The sequence below is a fragment of the Aspergillus bombycis genome, assembly GCF_001792695.1.
Source record: "Aspergillus bombycis strain NRRL26010 chromosome Unknown contig00006, whole genome shotgun sequence".
Classification (NCBI taxonomy): Eukaryota; Fungi; Ascomycota; class Eurotiomycetes; order Eurotiales; family Aspergillaceae; genus Aspergillus; species Aspergillus bombycis.
This window is the reverse complement of record NW_019170008.1, coordinates 190,442-213,864: the sequence shown is the minus strand read 5'-3', so window position 1 is coordinate 213,864 and position 23,423 is coordinate 190,442. Positions and strand designations below refer to the sequence as shown.

General features: G+C 47.1%; 8 protein-coding genes across 8 annotated transcripts; 5 read left to right on the top strand and 3 right to left on the bottom strand.

Moving 5' to 3' along the window:
* Nucleotides 1-1,232: 1,232 nt before the first annotated feature.
* ABOM_001508 (SDR family oxidoreductase) lies at nt 1,233-2,247 on the bottom strand (the record flags this gene model as incomplete). Its single annotated transcript, XM_022528638.1, has 3 exons — nt 1,233-1,480; nt 1,540-1,923; nt 1,995-2,247. Coding segments are annotated over 3 exons (885 nt in total), but the record flags the coding sequence as incomplete, so codon positions are not given.
* Nucleotides 2,248-3,687: 1,440 nt separating this feature from the next.
* ABOM_001507 (uncharacterized protein) lies at nt 3,688-3,931 on the bottom strand (the record flags this gene model as incomplete). The annotated part of the gene is made up of 2 exons (XM_022528637.1): nt 3,688-3,779; nt 3,850-3,931. Coding segments are annotated over 2 exons (174 nt in total), but the record flags the coding sequence as incomplete, so codon positions are not given.
* Nucleotides 3,932-5,305: 1,374 nt separating this feature from the next.
* Nucleotides 5,306-9,125, bottom strand: ABOM_001506 (uncharacterized protein; the record flags this gene model as incomplete). The annotated part of the gene is made up of 4 exons (XM_022528636.1): nt 5,306-5,704; nt 7,353-8,295; nt 8,358-8,714; nt 8,791-9,125. The coding sequence occupies 4 exons, from the start codon at nt 9,123-9,125 to the stop codon at nt 5,306-5,308; spliced, it is 2,034 nt and encodes a 677-aa protein (XP_022393634.1).
* Nucleotides 9,126-10,102: 977 nt separating this feature from the next.
* On the top strand, nt 10,103-11,002 carry ABOM_001505 (uncharacterized protein; the record flags this gene model as incomplete). The annotated part of the gene is made up of 1 exon (XM_022528635.1): nt 10,103-11,002. The coding sequence occupies one exon, from the start codon at nt 10,103-10,105 to the stop codon at nt 11,000-11,002; it is 900 nt and encodes a 299-aa protein (XP_022393631.1).
* Nucleotides 11,003-14,387: 3,385 nt separating this feature from the next.
* ABOM_001504 (ubiD family decarboxylase) lies at nt 14,388-15,661 on the top strand (the record flags this gene model as incomplete). The annotated part of the gene is made up of 4 exons (XM_022528634.1): nt 14,388-14,439; nt 14,495-14,580; nt 14,636-14,844; nt 14,893-15,661. 4 exons carry the CDS (start codon nt 14,388-14,390, stop codon nt 15,659-15,661), a joined length of 1,116 nt encoding a protein of 371 aa, XP_022393632.1.
* A 686-nt stretch (nt 15,662-16,347) lies between these two features.
* On the top strand, nt 16,348-17,322 carry ABOM_001503 (oxidoreductase, short-chain dehydrogenase/reductase family; the record flags this gene model as incomplete). Its single annotated transcript, XM_022528633.1, has 1 exon — nt 16,348-17,322. One exon carries the CDS (start codon nt 16,348-16,350, stop codon nt 17,320-17,322), a length of 975 nt encoding a protein of 324 aa, XP_022393629.1.
* A 508-nt stretch (nt 17,323-17,830) lies between these two features.
* ABOM_001502 (uncharacterized protein) lies at nt 17,831-19,876 on the top strand (the record flags this gene model as incomplete). The annotated part of the gene is made up of 4 exons (XM_022528632.1): nt 17,831-18,087; nt 18,148-18,811; nt 18,859-19,568; nt 19,633-19,876. The coding sequence occupies 4 exons, from the start codon at nt 17,831-17,833 to the stop codon at nt 19,874-19,876; spliced, it is 1,875 nt and encodes a 624-aa protein (XP_022393630.1).
* A 1,539-nt stretch (nt 19,877-21,415) lies between these two features.
* Nucleotides 21,416-22,474, top strand: ABOM_001501 (intradiol ring-cleavage dioxygenase; the record flags this gene model as incomplete). Its single annotated transcript, XM_022528631.1, has 1 exon — nt 21,416-22,474. The coding sequence occupies one exon, from the start codon at nt 21,416-21,418 to the stop codon at nt 22,472-22,474; it is 1,059 nt and encodes a 352-aa protein (XP_022393627.1).
* Nucleotides 22,475-23,423: the final 949 nt, after the last annotated feature.

The window sequence follows — 23,423 nt, the reverse complement described above, 5'->3', positions numbered from 1 at the left end:
GAGTAGGCAATCCCCAGGTAAAGAAGATCTTGTTTGTGACGAGAAAAAAGAAGAATCTGTGTTCAAGTTAGATTCGGCTATCATTGGTATACTAGGTGAACACATCCTGACACGAGTTGCCCAAGTATCTTTGTCCGATCGACAGACCTTTTACCCTGCATAGAAGGACCTGGATTGCCTAAATTGCCGTGGAACAAATTAAAAAGATAAACCTTGAACAGCAATGCTGGATAGAGACTAAACTTCTGGACTAATATAGGATACAGAGTGAGTGTAGGTGGTCTCTTGCGAAATATCAAGGGTCAGGTTCTCATATAATGTGGTCGATATGCTTGAAAGCTTGATATTAGAACGCCCGGAATATTATTACGTACCAGTATGCAATCCTTTTAACCTCCTGAAGCTACCCAAGTGGAATCACGAATTGTTGGGGTAGTACTAAAAGCTGTCGTTATATATGCAGTACAGGGATGCGCAGCTGACTTATTAGGTATATTATTAAGTATAGGGAATACCACGCTCAGGTACCGCGCTCAGAAGAGTAAATACACAGTTCTGCCCTTTTTATGCCTTGTCAAATAAACTCGTCACTCCTGCAGGGTTGATACCGAATCGACATGGCTCCAATGCTAGTCTTGTAATCACTGCTGAATTTGTATAGGCTCAGGGTCAAGTGTTCTGGAAGACATTTTACAACTACCATGCATGTATCCAATCCTCAAAATTTAGCACAGGTACGTGCGGCATCTGCTAATATCTTGTGTCGCTGTCACGGGCTCACGAGTCTACGGGGCACAACCATAAAACGATGATTCATACAATTGGTGATGAGATGCATTGTGTATCAGAGAGCTTTCTTAGTAGCGACAATGCTTCCAGGGAGTGGCTTTATGTGGTAAAAAGCAAAAAACCACCATGGGCCTCAGTATCTGGGAGAGGCTATAAGGTGGGGTCTTACGAAATGTGGTTGTTGTAGGTTGCGATTCCTTGTGCGCTATGATTGTTCCTTCTCTGTTTGTTTATCAAGGCGATTTATTGCACCAGAGGAATCGACCAAGGCATGCTGCGGTCTGGCTGGCCACCCCCATCATGATGAGGGCTAGTTACGTTGGGGACACTTGAAAATTGCCTATACGTCCTACTTTTACGTACGGTTTATCCCAAAGTGGTCGTTATCGGTAATACGTATACGTATTCATTAGTTTCATGAATTTATATTCGGGTGATATCCCTCAGGGTAAAGTATAACCTCCATCTACCACAAGATCGGCCCCAGTAGTATAGCTCGAAGCATCCGAAGCCAGATACAAATAGGCGCCTTTGAGTTCATGCGGCAGAGCTTCCCGACCCATTGGGATTTTATCTTTCCAAATCTTCTTTGTCTCGTCAGGCACAAATGTGGAGATATCAGTAATGATGTACCCAGGCGAGACTGTGTTGGCGCGTGCAAATTGAACCCATTCCACCGCAAGTGATTTGCCTGTTCATTATTAGCACCATACACACGAGGTTCTATTCAGAAAAATAGTATCAACATACACAAATGGATTACTCCGGCCTTAGCCGCATTGTATGCAGCCTGGAGTTGTGGTATATTGACAATGTGGCCACTCATGGAAGCAGTCGCAACGAAGCTACCATATGTGAAGTGTTCAAGGGGGTTGCCGAAGATGTCTGTACCCTCAGTCTTTTGCCTTCTCCAATGAGTGCCAGCGGCTCTGGCACAATAGAATGTTCCATCAAGATCTGTTTGCGTCACGTCTCTGTAGTGGTCAAGCGGCGCATCGACCATGGGACCCTGAGTCCATGGAATTCCGGAGTTGGCGATGAAAATGTCTAGGCGACCGTTGAACTCGCGGACACAAGTATTTAACAGCTCCTCGACCTTTTCGCTTTCGCGGATGTTTACTTGGTATGCGCGGCCTGGTTTATAATTAATCAATGCATCTGGACGAGGCGCACAATTTGGGAATGAAAGATAATATCCGACATACACTTAACGCCGTACTTGGTCTCGATATTTGCGGCCTCCTCAACGGCTTTGCTGTTTCTGTTATACCAAATTGCAACATTAGCGCCTGCTTCTGCGAGTGCATGGGCAACGCTCAAGCCGATTCCCGATGCTGCGCCGGTCACAACTGCTGTTTTCCCTTTGAGTGAGAAGAGGGCCATAACACTGTCCTGGACGGGAGGAGTAGTGTTATTATGGCGGAAAAGGCCATTGACGACGGGGCTTTCGGACATTGTGTCTGTTTTCGTGGTTTGAGTATGTGACAAGCTGGTTTGAGAAGACAGGACGAAGCACACACCTCATATATAACGCGGGATGCCCGCATTAAATAGTGTCCAGATAGACATTGTGCCATCTGTCGTGTGGAGTTCTGTACCCACTGTAGCTCAGACATTCATTGATGTTGTCATTGAGAACGCACTGTTGTTCAGATTCCGGCGGAAGTCCCCCATTGACGGATTGTTCATGGTTACCGAGACCTTTTGCCACAGGGCAAAAGGAATACAACAAAATTTAAGCTCCTTACGTAGAAATTGGGAGTTCTATCGTCTTTACTATCGCTTACTCACAATATAATCAATGTGCTGTAGAGTAATATGCTGACCAAAGGACACCGTGAACGTACCGAAGAGTCAACCCCCACCAAAACGTCCGGTTCCGAGCGTCGTGCATTTCCGGCGGAAGCTCGTTTCTATCTACTAAATTTCGTGAAATCAGTCCTTCATACGGCATAGTGTGGTGGGTCCCTTCTCTTCTAGTTTAGGTAAGGACCCCAGAGTATGTGATCAAACTGATAACGAAGAAACAACCTGCCCTACAGGTTTCATCCGGCTTTACTCCGGAGTATTTCGCGCTACATCGAACTATGTGGCGATCCACGCTAACCAGGGTAAGCCCGCCAGAAAGTACTTTACTGAAGCTTGGAATATACTGCCGTTTTCTTGAGCTGGTGGTAGACCCGAGACGGGCAACTGGACTGTGGGACGGACCCACAGCACGGCACGTATGCACCGACTCTTGGGGGTTGACCGCCACGTTGTCCGATCAAAGCCAACTGTGTTGTCAAATCCATCTTATAGCTCCGTTGAACAAGCCTCTCGCTGTGCCTCTCGACCGCCGTCAGATGATCCACGGAAGTGTAATGCAACTATCGCACGTCTATCTGCGTCTCGATTCATCTACGAAGTGTACTATGTAGAAGCTGTGGATCGTGTGGAAGAATCGCTTGACGATGGAAACCCTAAACATGCTCGGCCAGTATTGGATATTGGGGGAAAAGGACGTACTCAGAAATTGGGATCATTGCCAGAGAAATCCTATCTTTTGCGGACACCAGGCCTGAACTTACGGTACAACCATCCCAACCAGAACAAGGCGCTAGTAAGCCTCAATTATTCGAGCTGTTGCCGGATGGCGATTTTTGATTTCTTGCACATGGTTCGATTCCATTCCATGTCACAGTTTGGAGATGCTCTTATATGACCCCACTATATCTAATGTATCTGTGCGTATCACATTATTATATACGTCAAACTACTTCATATATTCCTCATGAATCTGAATCAACGCGTTCAGTCTATCCCGCTCCAATGTTTCCGTTTCCAATACCATCTTCGCCATCAAGACTGCAGGTTAGGTCTTGCTAACATTATCGCTAATCCGGTGATGGCACCCCGTCACGATTCAGACGTATGTGTCAGATTCGTCGGATTATCGCTCATTTTGTTCAGGAGTGTCCCGCCAACAGCAGCATCGCCGTGCCGATGGCCTACTCTCCGTGTTGTGACGGCAGCTACCCACTTCGAGTGTGAAGTCCATGGATCCCTGATGGTCCCCACGTACAGCACCATCGTGTCGTAGTTCCACCTCCTCTGTCCACAAACTCTTCACAACCGTCGCGTTCAAGCAGTCCATCCAACCCTAGCAATGCATAATATCGCCACGGCCCTCTCCATGCAGATATTCTTGTGGAAGATAAGATACTCATGGAGATCAGTTACCCTACAAACATTAGAGTCCTTAATATAATAGGTAATACTGATAATAATCTAGAGTGTGTCTGAAAGCTTTATAGGACACCTGAGGAACTTATTGGGAACCCTTTAGGAGAGGCTCCATAGCCAGAAGCCTTATACATAGTATCTAATGAGTTAAGACCCACAGGCCTCAAGATTGCGCGCAACGAAGGCAAGCTGTCATGGATATTTATGGCATTTCGTAGAGTCATCTGTTGAGCTATAAATCAAAATGGCTTTGTGGCTTTCAGTCTAATTTCGCAACAGTCTCAACCCTGGGGTCCTCTTTCAGATCATCCACGCAGTCCTCAGCCAGGCGAACGCTAAAATACGTCAGCTCTGAATAAGAATACAAAAGAAGAAGATACATACATGAATGAATTTGGAACATTGTTTTCAAACTCATTCTGATGGATAAGAATCCCATGAAGGCCTTGCTGTACGCCGTCCTTAAGACTATTAAGCTTCAGATTAGCCCTATATCCACTATAGGATGTAAGTGGGGATATATTAGTACTTACTCGTAAAGGGGCTGTCCGTCGACTCCTTCAAACACAGCAACCTATATCTAGTTAGTTGGGATAACAATCGGTGCATGCAAGGGGTGCATACGCGGTAGTAATGCAAGGGCGCAGACATTTTGGTGAGATGGATGTATCAAAGGGGAAGTAGATGGGGAATGGGAGAGAACAGAAGAGGATCTGGCAGGGGAGATGGAGGGGTATAAATTATAAGTAATCGACTACCCGAGTAGGCGAAGTCGTTTTCAGCTGAGATGCCGATCAATAATTGAAGTTCAGCTCTTCGCTCAGCTGTACCCCTCTTTTCAGCCATACCACCATACGGAAATATCAAAGTACCCAATCGCTGGAGCGGGAAATGCAGATCAAATGGATCTTCGGCAGATTTAGTGTATACAAAATGGTCTTCAATTCTTGGCACCTGTTGTACGCAGTTTGTAGAACACTCACATTTGTATGTCTATATAGAACAATATGAGATACCTCCTATTCAACAAATGGCTCCCCGAACACCTCTAGAAATAAAACCCCCGAATAGAATAAAGAAAACCGAATTAAGTCTCTATTCTAGAGATTTACAGATAATTTGTACTATACAGGGATCTCTCATTTTAAAATTGGGGATATACTCCAAATTTCTGTGTCAACTGTTTCATATATGTTACGTGACAGCACTATATAGATGGCGGTTAGGCGTATCGAACATGAAGTTCGATATTTTGGTCTTTTTAGCTTAGTGGTACTGAGCCTAACCGCCACTATTCTAACAATTTACTTATCGCCTCCTCCAGAATCCTGTCCTCACCGACACACCCCCACAGACCCGAAAATTTCGACAAACGAGACAACCGCTCGTATGACTCCCACGCATTATCCAGGCTTGGGGTGACCACACATCCACGTCGCAGCACCCAGTCCAGCGAGTTCAGCGATATAGGGATCACCTCGTATAGATCAGTCAACAGCTCCAAATGAAGCACCATGTCCCGAGTTTTCTTATTCATCCTCCTATCCACAGCCTTATCCGTCAGCATCATAGCCCAGTTAGTCAAATTATGACTGTTGATTTTCTGCATCACATATGTGAATTGGCCCTTTTGGGCGTCGTTTAGTCCCAGCTCCACAGATCCCTTCTCCACCTTGTCCCGCAGGAAAGTCTAGACTACCCACGGCAGGCCTGCGTCCTCAAGGACGGCGAACAGGACTGCAACAGAGGTGAATTCTGTCTAGTCTATATTCTTACCATATTTATATGGCCAAAGAAGACCATACGCTGGAGTGGGATTGGGTCTTTCCCTGTTAATAGTTGCAGTCGCTTAACGGTCTGTTGAACCACCCCATGTAAGGTCAGGGTTTAGATGCTGGAAGTGGTCGAGATAGAGCTGCACGGGCGGCATATCGTTTTTTTTGAATGCCGTAATTCGGGGTCTTCTGGTAGGGCGAGTATGGGAGGGTGACGAGCAGCGCAAAAATGCCGATGGGTAGCAGAAATATCTTGTACACAAAAAGTTCGAGATTGCTGAGAGTGTAGAGCCATGTTTTACGGAGGGTTTTGTTCATTCTAGTGGCTGAGAATGAGGACTGGAATATGAGAAAGAAAAGGACAGCCTTAACGCTGGGAAGACTCTGGTTGATTTTGTATCGCAAGTCCGCAGTTTCGTTTGCTTCCACAGTCCTACGATCGCGGTCTTAGAACCGACAAAGTCCCAAGACTGTACAGTAGGTTTCGATATCAGTTATATTATACCTCCACACTCTTCCGACTTCATTCCCGGAAAATACATCCGAAACACGCTAATCCAGCTTACCACTCTATAAGCTTGGCAAAACAGTGGTGGTAATGGTCCTATAGGCACATGAGTCGTCGTAATAATACCGTACGTTCCACCGTACCACGTAGAATCCCTTAGAGAGCTTTGGCGATCTGGCATGATCGTCGAGTTTACTCCCTTCCAGCCTGTCTCATTCATTCTTCTCTCTCGTTCATTCCGTATCCGACGCAGCCACCTGCCGATCATAACTTCAAGGCTGCATCTATACTATGAAGAGCTAAGCCCGGTATGCAAAGATATATCTCTATTCTAACCCCACTTTTTATTCCCACACTGAAAGGAGAATACCCTAATTCCACACCAGTAGAATATAAATACTCCTATCGGTTAGGATTTTCACCATATTATCACAAAAAGTCTGATAACTATCGGCAGATCATTTTACTCATTACTTGAAGTGATAGATTCTCATCTTTAAAGAGGGAAAATGGATTCAACCTAATCTGAGGTGGGATGAGCAACCTCAGCTTGCTAGGCGTAGTGTGTTATAGTACCAGACCTGAGACGAAAATATGATCTCACAATCGGGGGGAAATACTCTCTCACAGTCACCATGCACCGGTAGTAGTATCCCCCCCCCCCTCCCCTTTCAACAAATTCCCAGTTCCCCGTGGTAGAAAGCTTGGCTAAACACAGGGGATAACGAAACAAGAGCTCTCGTTTCCCCTATCCAAGCAATGGATAAAATGTTTACCCGTGTTCGTTCCTCGTACGTTTTTAACAGCTGGGATCGGGAAAGGGATGATGGGGTTGCCAGAAATCGTCAATTCCATGACATCACCTTTCTATAAACAAGGTTAGTTTCACATCCACAGAGGCAATACTCAGTACTTGCCTTCCAATAAATTCCATAAGGGCGTAGTGGAATTTCAACAAGTCTCTTTTCTCCCTTTGCAAGTGGCAAGGCCTCCTTGCAATCATATATAGGCTCGAAAAACGTCGACTGCTCACTCTTTCGATCCGCTCGGCTTACTCGGAGCTGACCTTCCGAGCCCCAGTGAAAAAGCATCCCAAATCTTTCCATACCAGTATGCCAATCATGCAGACTTTTCAAAAACGCCTGATCCGAAAGACTTGGAGGACGGATAGTAAGGCTGCCCTGCCTGGAAGCCGATTTCCCGTGATATGAGGACATCTGGACGAACAAGTCCATGTCGGAACCTTCAGAGCAGGAAACGACAAGCCTTGCCAAGAAGTATCCCGTTGTCTCCATTTCTTCGGTAATAGGAAACCTGAAGGTCGCACTACCTGTTTGAGAGTCATATGAGACAGAAGATTCCTGACCGCGATATGAATCTTGAGTCATGAGTCCGTCAGAAGTAAGGAACAGCCTTTTATAAGTGGTTCGAGCGAGGGGAAACTCGGATTCCGGGCGATTGGTAGTATCTTCTAACCCAGATAGCCCGAGATTCAAGACACTTATTCTAACCTTAGGGGTAGCGAGCCAGCCATTGTTTACACGACCTTTGAGGAAATGATCCAGAAAACGCTTTAGATCACGTGTTGAAGGATCAGAGTAGTAATCAGACCATTCCTGAGTGTTATGTACTCGCAACCATTTTGGTGTCGAATCTGGCAATGCTCGATAGGCCCTGAACGTACCGGGGGTGTGAATCGGATTTGTCCATGTAGCTGTAAGATAGGTTGGAACGTTGATTTGTTCACACTTTGCCTTCTTATCTTCCCAATACTCGTTCCAGAAGGAATGAGCTTTCAGTGTCGCAGGCACATCTTCTACTCTTCCGCGACCACTGAATCGATCTGTATCCCCGTTAATGATATGTTGTTTCGCTCCTAATTGCTTCCCGGCAGAACGGGTAGAGGACAGAATCTTACCCACAATCCAGTGATGAAATCCGGGAGACGGGATGCCTCCCGGACAATGACAGTCACGATAGGCATCTGTTAAGCCTTCCCTATTGCATAAAATCAGTGGCCAAGATTTCGAAGAAAGAAGATTGAAGTCCGTTAACCATACCAAGGAGTGATTGCGCAAAGCCCTTTAGGCCGGAGACTTGCGATTTTCCACTGCGACATCGCCAGCCAACTGTTGCCGGTCAAAGCTACCTTACCAGAACACCACGGCTGCTCAGACACCCACGTAATGAATTCCGCACCATCCTGCGCTTCTTGATGACCCATCATGATAAGGTCACCCTCAGATGTATATGCGCCGCGAGCATCAACATTTACAATCGCATAGCCTTGCTCACACCAATATGCTGGATCGGGTCCCTCCCATTTCTGGAGCCCCGAGACCCATGAGCTAGGGACGCCCGCACGGAAGGGAAAATCATCCAGCATTGTGACTCCACCTTGCTTGCTGTAAGGACTCCTTTGCAGTTAATCCCAATAGTTAGTACAAACGTAGCCCTCAAATAACACGCTCAAGAGCTTATCACAAAACTAACCAAGCAACCAAGGCCGGAATTTTTTCACTTTGCGAATCAGCGAAATCAGTCTTGTTAGACGTTGCTGGAAGAAAGACGTCACAAAAGAGTTTGATGCCATCCGATAAGGTCATAGCAACACTTTCGTGCATGACGATGTCCACTGGCAAAGGTTTGGCGCCATCTTTAACTTGCTGTCCTGCTTTGTAACTGACGACTCTTTGCCGAAATCCAGGAAAGCGTGCCTTTGGATCGTCGAGGGGGATGGCGGGCCGAAATTGAGTAAACTTCTCCGCCAGTCTTTTTGTCTCCTTGACTTGATCCAGGAACGATGCATGTGCAGCGTCAGATGTCATTCTGGCTTCGAGGCTGAAAGAGACTCGGCTTTTGGTGATTTCCTTGAGATGCAGATTGAGGGAAAGAAATTTCCTTTGGTTAAAGCATATAGACACTGTTGCGGCTTTTTTATATTGATGGGATAGTAATTATTTAGTCAGGATGTCCCGGCATATTCCCACGTCACACACCCTCGTCAATTATCTCATTCCGGGAAACTACGGGACAGGATGACGACTTCAGCAGTCTCCAATGTAGTGGAAATAGTATGGAGTGTTGTCACTATCAATTGTGATTGAACAGAGCCCTCCCCAGTGTCGATCTCTTTCACGCCGGGTTCCGTCGATGAGTGAACTGTATAGCGCTAGGCACGTCGGAAATAATTTGCCCATGTCCGTTACGAGTAAATGACTTAGGCTAGAAGTAACTCTACCGACCCCGTCGGCCCCATCGGCCCCGCCGGCCCCGTATACTTACATCCAGTCTAGTGTAGCAATTGCAAGAATTCTTGAAATAAAATTGGAGACAAATGCAGGGAAGTCATTCACAGTGGGCGGAGGTCGGTGACACTAAGTACCGGAGACCGAGAGAACGAGAGCAAGTTTTCTATAGCTAGTAGATCTGCCCATCCCGCTCCCGCGAGTTCATAAACAGTGCAAAAAGGCTGGACCTCAAGGTATGCATAGCTTATGCGACATCAAGCTGTATCATTGAGAATCCTAATTATGAGTAAACCCACAAGGTCGCGAGAGGTTGAGATATTCATTTCGATTATGTACAACGACTACGCAAAAGTATATGCACCCTGTGGGAACCCACATCCAGACCCAATATTTTAGCTGCTCGGTGTACGACCGGATTTAAGGGACGGAGTTAAACTTCTGCTCTTACCCTGCATTCAACTTCGGATATTTGAAGGTGTATAAAACCCAGTGTGGTTCATTTATCTGGCCAAACGCAATAGGCCCTCTTCAGCTGTCCTTCCGAGCGAAACACAATGCCCACGTATGATAACGTTGTCATTTTTGGTGCTTCCGGTGCGGTGGGCTCTGCTGCTGCACTCAGAGCCCATACTGATGGAGCAAAGGTTTCGCTCGCAATGCGCGATACTTCCAAGTCAGTAACCAATCTCCATGGATTTCCGTTCGAGAGGTTTCAAGCAGATCTCACCCAGCCTGATACTATTAAGGCTGCAGTTTGCCGGACGGGAGCAAAGGCTGCCTTTATCTACGCCGTATTTGGAGCTCCAGACCATATGAGACCAGCTATTCGGGCCCTCAAGGAGTCTGGAATTGAGTTTGTTGTGTTTCTGAGCAGTTTCACCATCATGACTACAATCCGTGCGGTGCCTTCGGCCGACGTGATTGCCCATCACCATGCCCAAATCGAGATTGTTCTTGAAGAGGAACTAGGTCCTGAATCTTTTGTTGCTGTTCGTCCTTCATATTTCGCCAGTAATGTCCTTCAGCACAGTATTGGTATCAAGAAAGGAGAAGTGAGACTGCCAAATCCGGATGCCGTCTTTGATTTCATCTCGCCCAATGATATCGGTACTGTGGCTGGTGCGCTTCTGACTAGTGGGCAACGGGTTCGAATGGTTGGACTACTTGGGCCTGAAAGACTTTCACTACGGGACGCTATCGGTATCGTCGGTACGGCTCTAGGAAAGACAATCACCGTGATGGGAATTTCAGAGGATGAGGCTGTGACACAGATGGTTAAATCCGGCATTTCCCCATCTCTAGTCAAGTGGGTCGTCCAAAATGTCGTGCATCGCCCACATTACTTTTTTGAGAATCCGGATGCATCTACGGCGATCGACAATATTCAAAAATACTCTAGCAATACGCCGGAGCGGTTCCAGCAGTGGGTGGAAAACAACAAAGATAGATTCTAAAACCCGAGGTCTGACGACCAGAGACTGAATAGAGCAAAGCAACTAGTAGTCAACTGGTCAATGGGTGTTTGATCGAGCTTTCCAGATGCAAGTTGCTAAAGGCGGTTGAAAGGGCGATCGATCAGCAGAAAGATTCTTTCTTTTCTCTTCTCTCTAGAGTTAGTTACCTTTGTTGAATGTATCGATTTGAACCTCGTCCTCTCGCCTGGCTATAACAAGAAGAGGGATTCTCAAACCCCGAAAATTGACTTGATAGAGATGAACCTTACGTGAAACGTTATGGATTGCTTCAAATATTATCAAACTGCCTGCAGCATTGCTTGTTAGCCCACTAATGGATCGAATTATACTCTTTAGTTGACAGAGGATTAAAAAGGTCAACAAGGAGACGTGCCAATCCAAAGCGGAGAAAGGAGCAGTTAACATAATTCCCAGCCGTCCGGCGCACCCCTTCCAAAATCGCGTCTTCCTATCAATCCTTCCTTCTAATTCAACTACCTCCCATGCATACCACCAATTTGTAGTGTATCTAGCCATTTATTGGCCAATCAAGAGGGCAATGTCCTAGTAACTCTTCTGGCTCATCGGTCTCGGTAATCAAAGTTATGCTCTCGAATGCGGATGTCACTCTCTCAAAGGAATCCCAGACCACGATCCAACAGGGGGACCATGATGGCGAGGGTAGGGAAGGTGACATCGGAAACGAAAGTGGTGGCACCGAGCAAGTGACCGGTCTCGGGGACGTTCTCGGGCTTGGAAATACACTTGAATAAGGGCGTAAGGTAGCTACGAAGTCAGAGAAAGATACTCAAAGGACACGAGCCTGTGTAAGGCTTAGCATAGCAACGGTGCGGTTGCGAAATACTCTTTATATCGAAATCTGCATCGGTTAGAATAGCATAACCTAACCGCTGTATTCTAGCTATAATCTAATCTAACAGGGGTCCGTTAGATTAAGATATAAAATTCTTTCGTCAATCTAGATATAATTAAATTAAAATTAATTACTTTTTTAACTATAATTAACTAGAGGTTAGAGTAAATTAAATTATAGTAATTAAATTAATAACTATCGATTAATCTATAATTAATGTATAATAATTTTATAATATTTATTAGACTTCCGCACAACCCGATATAACTGTAAGAGATAGTGCCAGGGCACCCTATTCCACAAGGCCAAAAGGTCATATAATTCGGGATCAACGATCCCGAATGCCCTGGGGGCACCTATATAGTATACCGCCGTTACAGCGAGGCCTTCGTATACACTCAGCTCGGTCATCTATCTAGTGCTATTCTATTGTAAACGAATCTCTTAACCTAATATCTCGCTCACAAGCCTGGCGAGTCATTCACTGGAGCTCGGGTCTGTTCGCCTGGTGAGGACATTCGCACGATGTACGAATCGGATCGAAATCACACATAGACATTGAGGACGTTGCCACAGCCTACTAGAGATTATTAAGTAGAATACTATAGCTAGAAAATTAAAAATTACGAGTAGTAGATAATATACTCTCTCTATAGATATTAAGGAAATTGCCGCAGTCCAGGTACTGTATGCTTATTCGGCCCGAGTGCCCGTAACCCTACACACCGTAGAGTTCGGCAGAACCTATTCAAATCCGAACCCAGCCCATTATAGGTTGAGCTTTGGGTCCAAAACTTGAGCCCATGATGGGCTCTGCCGAAGGCTAGGGCACCGGCATTCCGATAGGCTATCAAACCCCAGATATGCTCCGATGGCGATAGGTTATCAGCCACAAGTTTGACCCGTCCCAAGGGATATATATCTAACTCTCTATGGTTATTGACTACTGAAACACGAGTAATAAGGATTATAACAACACAACAATAACCGAAGACAATAAACCCTAATCCATACGGCTCTAAGCCTCCGACCAACAGTGTTGACAGGTCTTCGTTTCGGTCGAAACTGGCCTAGGGTGAGCACCCAAATGTTTCTAGTAAAGCAGATTGCGGCTGGTCATCCTCCATTAGAGTACTGTATATTAGAGTCAGGAGGAAGCCTGGATGGTTGGTAAGGAGTGCCAGAGCCATAAAATCCCGTCCGTGCGAATGGGCAGACCACGCTCGACCGTTGCGATTCATATCGGAATGGTTCGGTTTTGACCGCGCAGCTTATTAAACAATAAATAAATAAAATAAAATAAAGCCAGGCACCTTGGTCAGTCCTGGCTTCTAGAATATTATACGGAATACACGGTCAAAGGTCTCGGCAAAGGACACCCTTCCCAGCTGCACATCTCCAGCCAGTCCATTTATGGATATTTATGGATAGCCTAGCGTGGCTCGGGCAGGTGACAAGATAAGTGATCCAAGGCTCAGTACAATTGTCATTCGATATTGAACACGCGAGTAACTTCCCTTTTCTCGTATCCTACCCCAATTCGTGGTTAGTTATTAATATTGCTGATGAAACTTTCATATGGCTGTTATTTCCTGCGATATCGGCCAGTCAGAACCCTGGTTTCACCGGAAGTGCCTGCCAAGACCGCGAACTTTATTAAGGAGAAAAAATTTCCATGTCGTATAAAGGTAGATAAGGATTCTCCTATCCGTGGTAAAGACCAGTAAGAAATGTTCTGACTGGCGCAATCGTTGGATAACGCGTGGAAGCTCGTATTTATGGATCCTAGGGTATAATCTCGGGGCTTTATAGCTTACCGTTGTCTCGGGCTGACCAGGCTCGGTATGAAATGTCTTACCTCAAGCTAAGCTTAGTCTGCAATTAGGGACGCACCACTTTTACCCTGGCATGTTCTCCGCGCTGGGGAACGTGGCTACCCTTAAGAATCTCGAGTCATATCGTGGAGGCAAAGCTCTGGGTCGTGAAATGTTGCCACATACGGTACGAGGGGCGTCGTTCTCGGCGCGGGAAGACGGACGCAGGCCGAGGTCCAACCTTCGCTGGCTCACAAGTTACTCCTCCAAACTTGCTTGTCGTGCCACTCCAAGCCTGGTACACACAACCACAGCACCAAGGATACAGGCCTGCATTATCCACTAAATCTTATTTTTGAGCAAGGCAATCCCTGTATCTTCCGAATGTCTAGTCAATCATCTCAATCCTTGCAAGAGCCACGTGTGCGCCACGGTACTATCCCCATTAAGCATGGTAGATGGCTGGCCCGTGTCCACAGTGGATCCAACTCAGTACTTCACAGTTGGTAGCCACACCTTCCAGTCCCAAGGAATGAAATCCCCTTGGGACCCGTCGTGCAAACGCCTTCGTGTGATTTTCGCCGAGTCATGTCCATGTGTCCATATATGAGCCCGGTCTCTCTCCCGTATTAATCATCACAGCGATGGATTGCTACTACGGGAATCGCTATTGTCCCTCTACATCCATCGGGCCGGGATGGTGTCAAATGTCAATAGCTGGGTGTGGTTGGCAGTCGTACTGCTGATCGGTAGGTTATTTTTATGTTGGTGCCAATCTGCAGATCTCTAACGGATTCACTCTAGCATTACTACGCTATGTCTCCCGCTGGCTTCAATTGGGGACGCCCAGAAACTTCCAAATTGAAGACATTGTGATGGTCGCCAACGTGGTATGCCGGCAATCTGAATGTTTTCTAGATTTATTTAACCGACTAACCATTGCAGATTCTCTATGTTCTATTGACGGTGTATTTACTGGAGGTCGAAAAGCACGGGACCAACGGGATTCCCTTAGACAAGGTTGACCAGATCGATCCCTCAACGATACCGGATCTTATCAAGGGCAGTAAGCTAGTCCTTGTAGTAGAGCAGCTATGGCTAGGAGTCATCTGGGGGTGCAAGGCATGCTTGCTCTTGCTATACTCGACCATGACGTGAGTAAACAGACTTCCCTCGGCGATCGAAATCTAATCACTCGATAGGTTGGGCCTTTCGCAACATCGAATCGTCAAATTAATTGGCGCATTCTGTGCGCTGAGTTTCGTGGTAGTTGAAATTCTCTTTTTCGCAGTATGGTGTCACCCTTTCTCCGCCTACTGGTCGGTCCCGCCAAAGAGCGTACAATGTTCCGTCTATCGCAACCACCTCATTCTAGTCCTGGCCCTGAATGTCGCTACGGACTTGATGATCATGTGCATCCCATTGCCACTCTTGATCAAGGCCAAGCTAAGCCTGTCCAAGAAGCTTACGTTGTGCGCCGTTTTCTCGCTGGGTATCTTCGTCATCCTGTGCTCTGTCCTCTCCAAGTACTATTCTATCTGGAACCCCTACGGAGACCGCTGGGTGGACTGGTATGTCCGAGAGGCAGCAACCGCCATCGTTGTGGCCAATATCCCTCAAACATGGACACTATTTCGCCGAATGTTCAACTGGAAATCCTTCTTGGCACACTCGTCATACAACCGCAGCCACAGCCGAAGCAAGTACACCAACCGTCTTGATAGCTCCACCATCCATCTTTCGCGATTCAAGGGTGGTGATAAGTCACACACACGCTCTGTCGACATCACAGCGTCCGGAGAGCATATTAACCAGGAACAGCCGTTGGAAATCTGGGAGCATCGCCAGTTCCATGTCACGAATGAGCCGGGGGAATCAAGCGATAGTGGTAGTCAAAGTAGCATCAGCTTGGAGTACGATACCACCGGGCTGAATCCCCAGGGAAAGGCGACGGTGACGACAACACCGTGATTGGATGTCTGCGCGAAGTGATATAAATGGCTGGGATGAAACAACCGCACGCTGGAGCCAGTATGGACTTGAGTCTTTTGAGTCATTATTACTTTTGGGTGTTTCATTAGAATCATACATACATAGATAATTAGAGATACCTCGATGATGGAGGCCCACTGAGGGCCCAGACACTACTCCAGTCATACAAGACACCCAAAACCCACCCGCCAAGCCTCGCCGGCATTAAGTGACCAGGGTTAAATCCTTCCACCCGGCATTCGTCACCCATGTTGCCTGTCGTTGGGCCGTGTAGATTCTGACGAACACATCTACGTAGTAAATTCTGCCTAGATGCTAAACCCCTCAGAGAACGGTAGAGAACACGCACGAATGTCGTTTTTGTCTAGGAAGGAGTTATTTCTTTTAAAGTTGCGTTGAATGCCTTGCACCACCTAAGCCCAACCTCCGTACTTCTTTACAACTAAAAGTCAAGGAATGCCCAGGAAAATATCAGAAGCCTGAAGTTCCACATCTGCCTGAAAGCTTATCTAAACGTATACCTACACATTCAGTGAAACACCAACTTGCTTCACTAAGCCGCCCTTTCAGATTCATATATATCTACAACAATAATTATTCCACCTTCACACACTTGCTTCATTAGGAACAGTAGCCCTTCGTCGAGATAAATACAACGTCCCACGATGCCCGGCTTGGTGTTTAATGCCGATAACGATATTCCGGATCTGTCTGGTAAGGTGATGTTCATCACAGGAGGTAAGCTATCACTCGTCGACCACGTCGTATTCCATCTAAAAACATCAGGAACGGCCGGTCTAGGTGCTCAGTCGGTCGCTCAACTTGCCAAGCATTCTCCAGCGCGGATTTATATCAGCGGTCGGAACGCGACAAGCACAAAAACAATTATCAATAAAATCGCCGAGGCTGGGTCGAACACACCTGTCTCATTTGTCAAATGCGATCTCACCTCTCTAGAGTCCGTGAAAAAGGCCGCGGACGACATATTGGCAAAAGAATCGCGACTCGATGTACTCATATGTAACGCGGGTATCATGGCACTCCCGCCAGGCCTAACAAAAGATGGATACGAGGTGCAGTTTGGCACCAACCATCTGGGCCATGCACTACTGATCCAGAAGCTGCTACCACTATTGCAACGTACTGCCGAGACAGGTGCAGACGTACGTGTCATTATCCTCACCTCTACAGGTTATCAACTGCATCCTTCTGGTGGGATCGTTTTCGACGACTTGAACACTACACAGGATTACGGCATCTTTGGATCCTGGAGACGGTACGGTCAGAGCAAGCTCGCTAATATCCTATATGCTCGGGAATTGGCTCGTCGATATCCGGACATCACCACCGTCTCTGTTCACCCTGGGGTAATAACTACCGGTCTGGTTGAGAACCTGGGATGGGCACATCGCTGGTTTATCTATGCCACTACCTTTAATCAGATGGTGACGCTGGAGGAGGGTGCGTATAACCAGTTGTGGACTGCTACGGCGTCCAAAGATTGTTTGGAAACCGGTCAGTTTTATATGCCGGTCGGTGTTGCGTCTAATGATATGCTCAGCAAGACCGGGCATGATGATGTATTGGCTGGTCGACTGTGGGAATGGACGGATGAGGCGTTGAAAGAATACTATGATTAATTTGGAAATCTGGGTTTATCTCTCGTTCGGGTTGCTTTTTCTCTCCCTCCTTTTGTCTTTTTCTTTCTTTTTTTTGGGAATCATTTTTATCTCCTGCCGTCGAGTAATTGTGGTAGTGGCGGGAGAATATACATCTTCGCGAATGCAATAACATCGCATACGTCTTTGCCCGTTTTAAGCACAACCTCTGTTAGTTTAAGTGGGGTTTATGCTAACATAAGGCCGGTATGATTACAATTCTACGAACTACACTTGCCCTGATTTTCTGCATGACTACCAGTAACAACTCTCAAGGTTGAGGCTGGTCCAGTGACGACGATTGACCGAACAGGACTAGATCTACAGTCACGTGCAGCGCTATACCTGAAGTGACGTTAGTGACTCGTCCATTCAACAATCAAGATTCAATAACGATCACCAAATGCATTGTACAATCGCTGCAAATCCCCAGATGACATTCGTGGCGAACTATTTGGTATAGAGTTATTATTGTGCTTGAAAGTCACCAATGCCTGAGTTAAATCCTGCTCCGCGAGGTGGCAGGAATAGGAGTGCATGTGATCTATGCCGGCACAGAAAGGTATGTACATTGACTCCCGGCGATATCCCCGATAATACTAAAGGCTTGGATTCACAAATGACCTGTCAACGTCTGGTCCAGATTCGTTGTGATCGCGCCCAACCGTCCTGTGAGAATTGCTCCCTGGCGCAAGTGTCGTGTACCTTTACTGTGAAGCCAGCTGAGGCACGTAAAAGCATACGACAGTAAGACACATCCTGAAACTGCTCCGTTGAGTTCTAGTGGCCTGAAAATATCACATATAGGCGACTCTCTGAAACTCAACGCCATGTACAAAACCTGGAGAACCTGATCACAAACAGCAACGCAGGCTCTGGTGGTCCAGCGAAAGCTTCGTCTACCCATAGCTATTCCACTCAATCTCATTTTCATGACACGGCTGGCTTTGATAATGCCCTGTCTACATTTCAACAGCATCTTGAATACTCCTGGCCCGGAGGCGACCGGTCATCCCACAGGGCCAGCTTCTGCTCCGCAATCTTTCACCACACTGGTTCTCACTTTGATCTTGACGACTTCTTCCATCAGGTCGCGGAATCATACCGATCGCGATACGGCATAGAAGAAAAGAAACAACCGATCTCCCAGTGGCCTGACAAGCGTTTAGTCAGGAATTGTATTGAGTATTATGATCGTAAAGGGCTCTACTCTGTCTTCCCCATAGTTGATATCCGTGTGATCCGTGACCTTCTGGACGCAGGTGTGCTAGACGACCCATCCAAAGCCAGTCCAGTGGCCAACAAAGCATGTCTAGTCGCATTCACTGCGCTCATCGCTCAGCTACATCGCCATAGTCCAATGTTCGCACATGCTAAGCCAGATACCTACGTGCGCGCGGTATTATCGCTGTTACCAGACTTGTTCATGGAGGAGGCAGATGTGAGAACGTTGGAAACGTTCATTATCTTGGTAAGTGAGTGAGGCATGCAAATAAAGCCCGTATCTCATTTCAACAGACAATCTATATCCCCCCGACCGGGCAAAGTTACCCAGCCGAAATGATGCTTGCTGCAGCTGTACGTATCCTGTATAAACTTGGTGGCCATCGACAACGCGATCCCAACGAGGATCTCGGGAACCACAACCATTACCATATACGCTCTCTCTTCTGGCTCAGCTATTGGATGGACAAAGAAATGTCATTGCGCGCATGCCGCGAACCGATGATAAACGACGCAAGCTGCGACTTGGAGTTGCCATCCACCTACGTCTCCCAATCTTCAACTTATCAATTCCTACAAGCCCCGCTGTCGTCCGACATACTATTATATCCTTCTGACCTCCGCCTTGCCCTGATCAAGTCGAAAATCTATCGTCTGCTTCACTCGGAGTCAAGCCGTGAACAGCCCGAATCTGCCCGAATGCAACGTATTCTTGAATTAGATCAAGAGCTGAGTGCCTTAGAGTCGAGCTTCCCTGCACATTGTCAGCCCCATGTTTTCGCAACCCCGGATTGCCCTTTGTACGCGTTCCATGATCTTAGCATGCGTGGTGTGACCTTGCACTTGGACTACTACTATTGTGTGAAAAGGATCCACGAGGCAAGTGCCGCCTGCAACACGCAGTACTCCTTCTCGTCAGGAATGGGGCTTTCATACCAGACATCGCGATGTATGTTGCTATACATTAACCAAGTACGCTCTTTTATCACTTGGCATAGTTTCTGGTTCGTATCAGCTGTTATCTCCTATTCATTCTTATCCACAAGCTGACGATCGACCGTGGGCTAGGATATATGCTCAATGGCTGCTATCGGCTGTGATATCCCTGTTTCATCACTGCATGTCGAACCCCACGTCTCCAACCTTCTCGAGGGATCTTGAAATCCTCGAAAATACGAGAGACATTTTCACTTCGCTTATGCGCAATACCGAAGGCGGGAACTGTATTGCACCATTCTACATTACCGAGGCTTTTGTTGACACTCTCATTCAATTCGCCAAGCAATCTTACATGAGAGCGACTGCCATATGAGCATTAACGTGTACACTACTTTTTCTTCGAGACATTACAAAGTTTTCCGACTATAATGTGACCCCAAGAATTATCCGATGGATGCAGAACATGTACCAGGAATAAAGCTGCGACTTCAGCAGCTCAATATTCCGTAGACCGCATCTTTGACATAAGGGAAAAAGGATGAAAAAGGACCTTCTGGCTGCTCTAAGGGATGGGTCTAGATTCACTACTCAACCCGACGAGTCACACCTCGGGTCAGGTACGTTAAAGACGGAACAAATGCCGTTGCTTTAAATTACCTTCAGGTGCTCATTGGCAGCATTAAGCCGAGTGTAGCCTCATGATATACCTGCTTACGATTACAACCGCGGACCTGGAGGACTTCTAATTCCACCACAGGTGCTCAAAGGTATGTTCTTGGCAAAGCTCAGGTTCCGATTGACTTTATGGGTGGCCATGGACTCGCTTATCGGCCTTCAAACCCGTATGGAGAGGTAGGAAGTGCCGGGTGATTGAGGGACGGCTCCACCGTTGAAACGCTTAATAGAAACAGAGGAAAAGCTGCAAATGCGCCAAGAAACACCGGCATCTTTATCTGGACCCGCATTTTCCGTCCGAACCAATCATTGCAATGCCGCTGAATAAGCGGGCCGCTTTTGCGCCGAGACGTGAGGTGCCAAGCCCTGATAACCCAACGTGTGTAGTTGATGATTCTACGGAGTACAGAGGGAAATGCATTTTCACTACCTATGAGCGGAAGCGTCTTACTAACTGACTCAATGTGATCGGGTTCCTACATATCTGATGAGCTTACGGTGACCATCCCTACCTGAAGAGGCCTTCTAAGGTGCATCAGCCGTGAATAAAATGCTTGAACTGTTCCTCATCAGTTGCTCTACTACGCATGGGCCTCATCACAGGCCAAGTCATCACTTCGGATTGTATCTTTACAACATGTGCTCGGGTCTGAAAATTGCCAATTCCGAATTGATACTGGACGAATGATTTCATTTGTTCTCTACTCTCTGCGAAGTGGAAACTTGAATTGAAGCATACGCCAGCGAGTGCTCCGGCAGACATAGATGCATAACAAGCTGCGCCCCAAAACATAGAAAGTCTTGGCTGCAGATCTTCTGGCTCTCCAGATTCAATCCACTGCTCCCGCGGCCCCACTACACGGACCGTGAAGCCCAGTCACAATCGACCCATTCGTCATTCCAGGGGCGACTCACTTTGATAGGTCGCAAAATACTGTTGAATAGTGATTGACACGCTGCGTTGCCGTATGAAGAAGGTGAAATTATTTCTGCCTATATCTCGAACATTCAAGCCGGAGCTTGGTGACGACGATTGTGACGAACGAGGACGGATCCGTCTACCGGCAATAGACCTTGGTAGAACACGGAATTCCGTCTGCTAGTCGCTCCGCAGTTGGACCATGAAGATTGGGGTATATATTGGGTCACATTCCTCGCTTCCAGCATGATATTCACTCAGATCTTTCTTTGAGAAGCCCACCACCAGTAATACCTTCCTGTTGTGCCATACCTCGATATGCAGATTGTTTCCTTGAGCAAGTTGGCCATGCTAGGCCTAGCCGGCCTGGCAATTGCCCACCCCGGCGTCCACGAGCCCAGCTCCATGTCGCATTCCGCGAAGAGAAGCTTTCTCAACAATGCAAAACGTTCCCTCAGCCGATGCAGCAGCCAACTGGAGCGCCGTGGAATCAACGACCGGATCCAGGCACGCCGTGCAGCAGCGTACGAGATGTACCGCAAGCGCAGCATTGACGCTCGCGACTATAACCCCTCCGTGAACACCTCGCACCACTCGTCCCTCGACGTGACTTCCCAAACCACTGAGCAGGAGCTGTTCGCCAAGAACCCCGTGTGCATTCTGTCCCCCGAAGGCGAAATCGGACCCTTCTGGGTGAAGGGCGAACTGGTACGGTCTGATGTCAGCGACGGTGAACCTGGTATCCCGATCATCATGGACGGCCAGTTCATCGACATCGAGACCTGCGAGCCCATCAAGGATCTCTACTGGGACGTGTGGAACTGCAACTCTACCGGCGTCTATTCCGGTGTCCAGAGCTCCATGAACGGCAACGGCGATGACGACTCGAACCTCGACAAGACCTTCCTGCGTGGTGTCCAGAAAACCGACGCCGAAGGTGTCGCGCAATTCCAGTCCATGTTCCCCGGCCACTACTCCGGCAGAACTACCCACGTCCACGTCGTTGCCCACGTTGGTGCCACTCAGCTGCAGAACAATACCATCACTGGTGGCCACGTCGCTCACATCGGTCAGCTCTTCTTCGACCAGGACCTCGTTTACAAGGTCGAGGCTACTTACCCTTACAACACGAACAATGTCTCTATCACCACCAACGCTGATGACCATGTCGTCCAGGATGAGACTGAAGATAGTGCCTCTGATCCGTTCTTCGAGTATGCTTTCCTCGGAGACGCACTTGAGGATGGTATCTATGCTTGGATTACCTTGGGTGTCAATGTCTCGGCCAGTTATGACACTAGTTATGCTGCTACCTTGACTTCGTCTGGCGGTGTCTCCAACTCCAACAGCAACCCCGGCGACGCTGTGAACTTTTGATCTGCTGTACCTGCGGCTGGAAGCAGATTATTGAGATAATCTAGCGCATATGATTGTATCTGTGTCCATTTCACTCACTCTCCGTATCTGGATCCACCTCTTGTTAAAATAGTCACGTTGCTTTCTTGTACCTAAGCTTTACCAATAGTACTTGAAGCCATTTTAGACCAGTGCCTATTCAAGATATTAAGTTATTAACACCATGGGCAACTTCATGTGGATTGAGAGGAAAAGACAAGCTGGGGAAAAGTCGGACCGGATATCCCAGAAAATTCGTCCCTACTGTATAGCTAGTATATGAGGGAGATAGTATTTGGAGCGCGTAGGACTGTTCGATGTATTGCAACCGGGTGCGCAGGCAAGGGTCAAAGGAATGAAACAAAAGGTTATCGTTAGACGTTTATGATCGCTATAGGATAACTGAAGTGATTATACGAAGGAGCAACATACCGATGATCAATGGTACGACCACAGATATTACTAAGTCATTATAAATTCCAGGTCAAGTTCAAGCTTCACGTATGGATAAGGTTAAAATCTAGGCAACCTTTAAAAATCCACCCGGAATAGAAACACCCCGTTCTAAATAAATTGGCCCAGCGATATGGGCCGCACATCATATGTCAAGCTTGCCTATACCTGGCGGATCTGTTATCAAGCATCCGCCTGAAGCAAAAATAGAGGGCGATCGCGATCACTCTCGGGTTCGGGTTCGGGTTCGGCTGCGGGACCATCAGACCCTAAGTTGCTGCTTGCTATTCGTTCAGTTCAAATTAGACTTATCAGGTTTAAAATTTAGGCAGCATCTATACGCTTCATAAGAAATTTTAATTGAGATTTGTTGAACGGGTTTAGAATAGACGACGGAGAAGAGGAGAGTATGGTTTCAACTTTGAAAACAGTAAGGAATTGAACATGTGGATTGCATTCATTCTAGTACACTTGTATC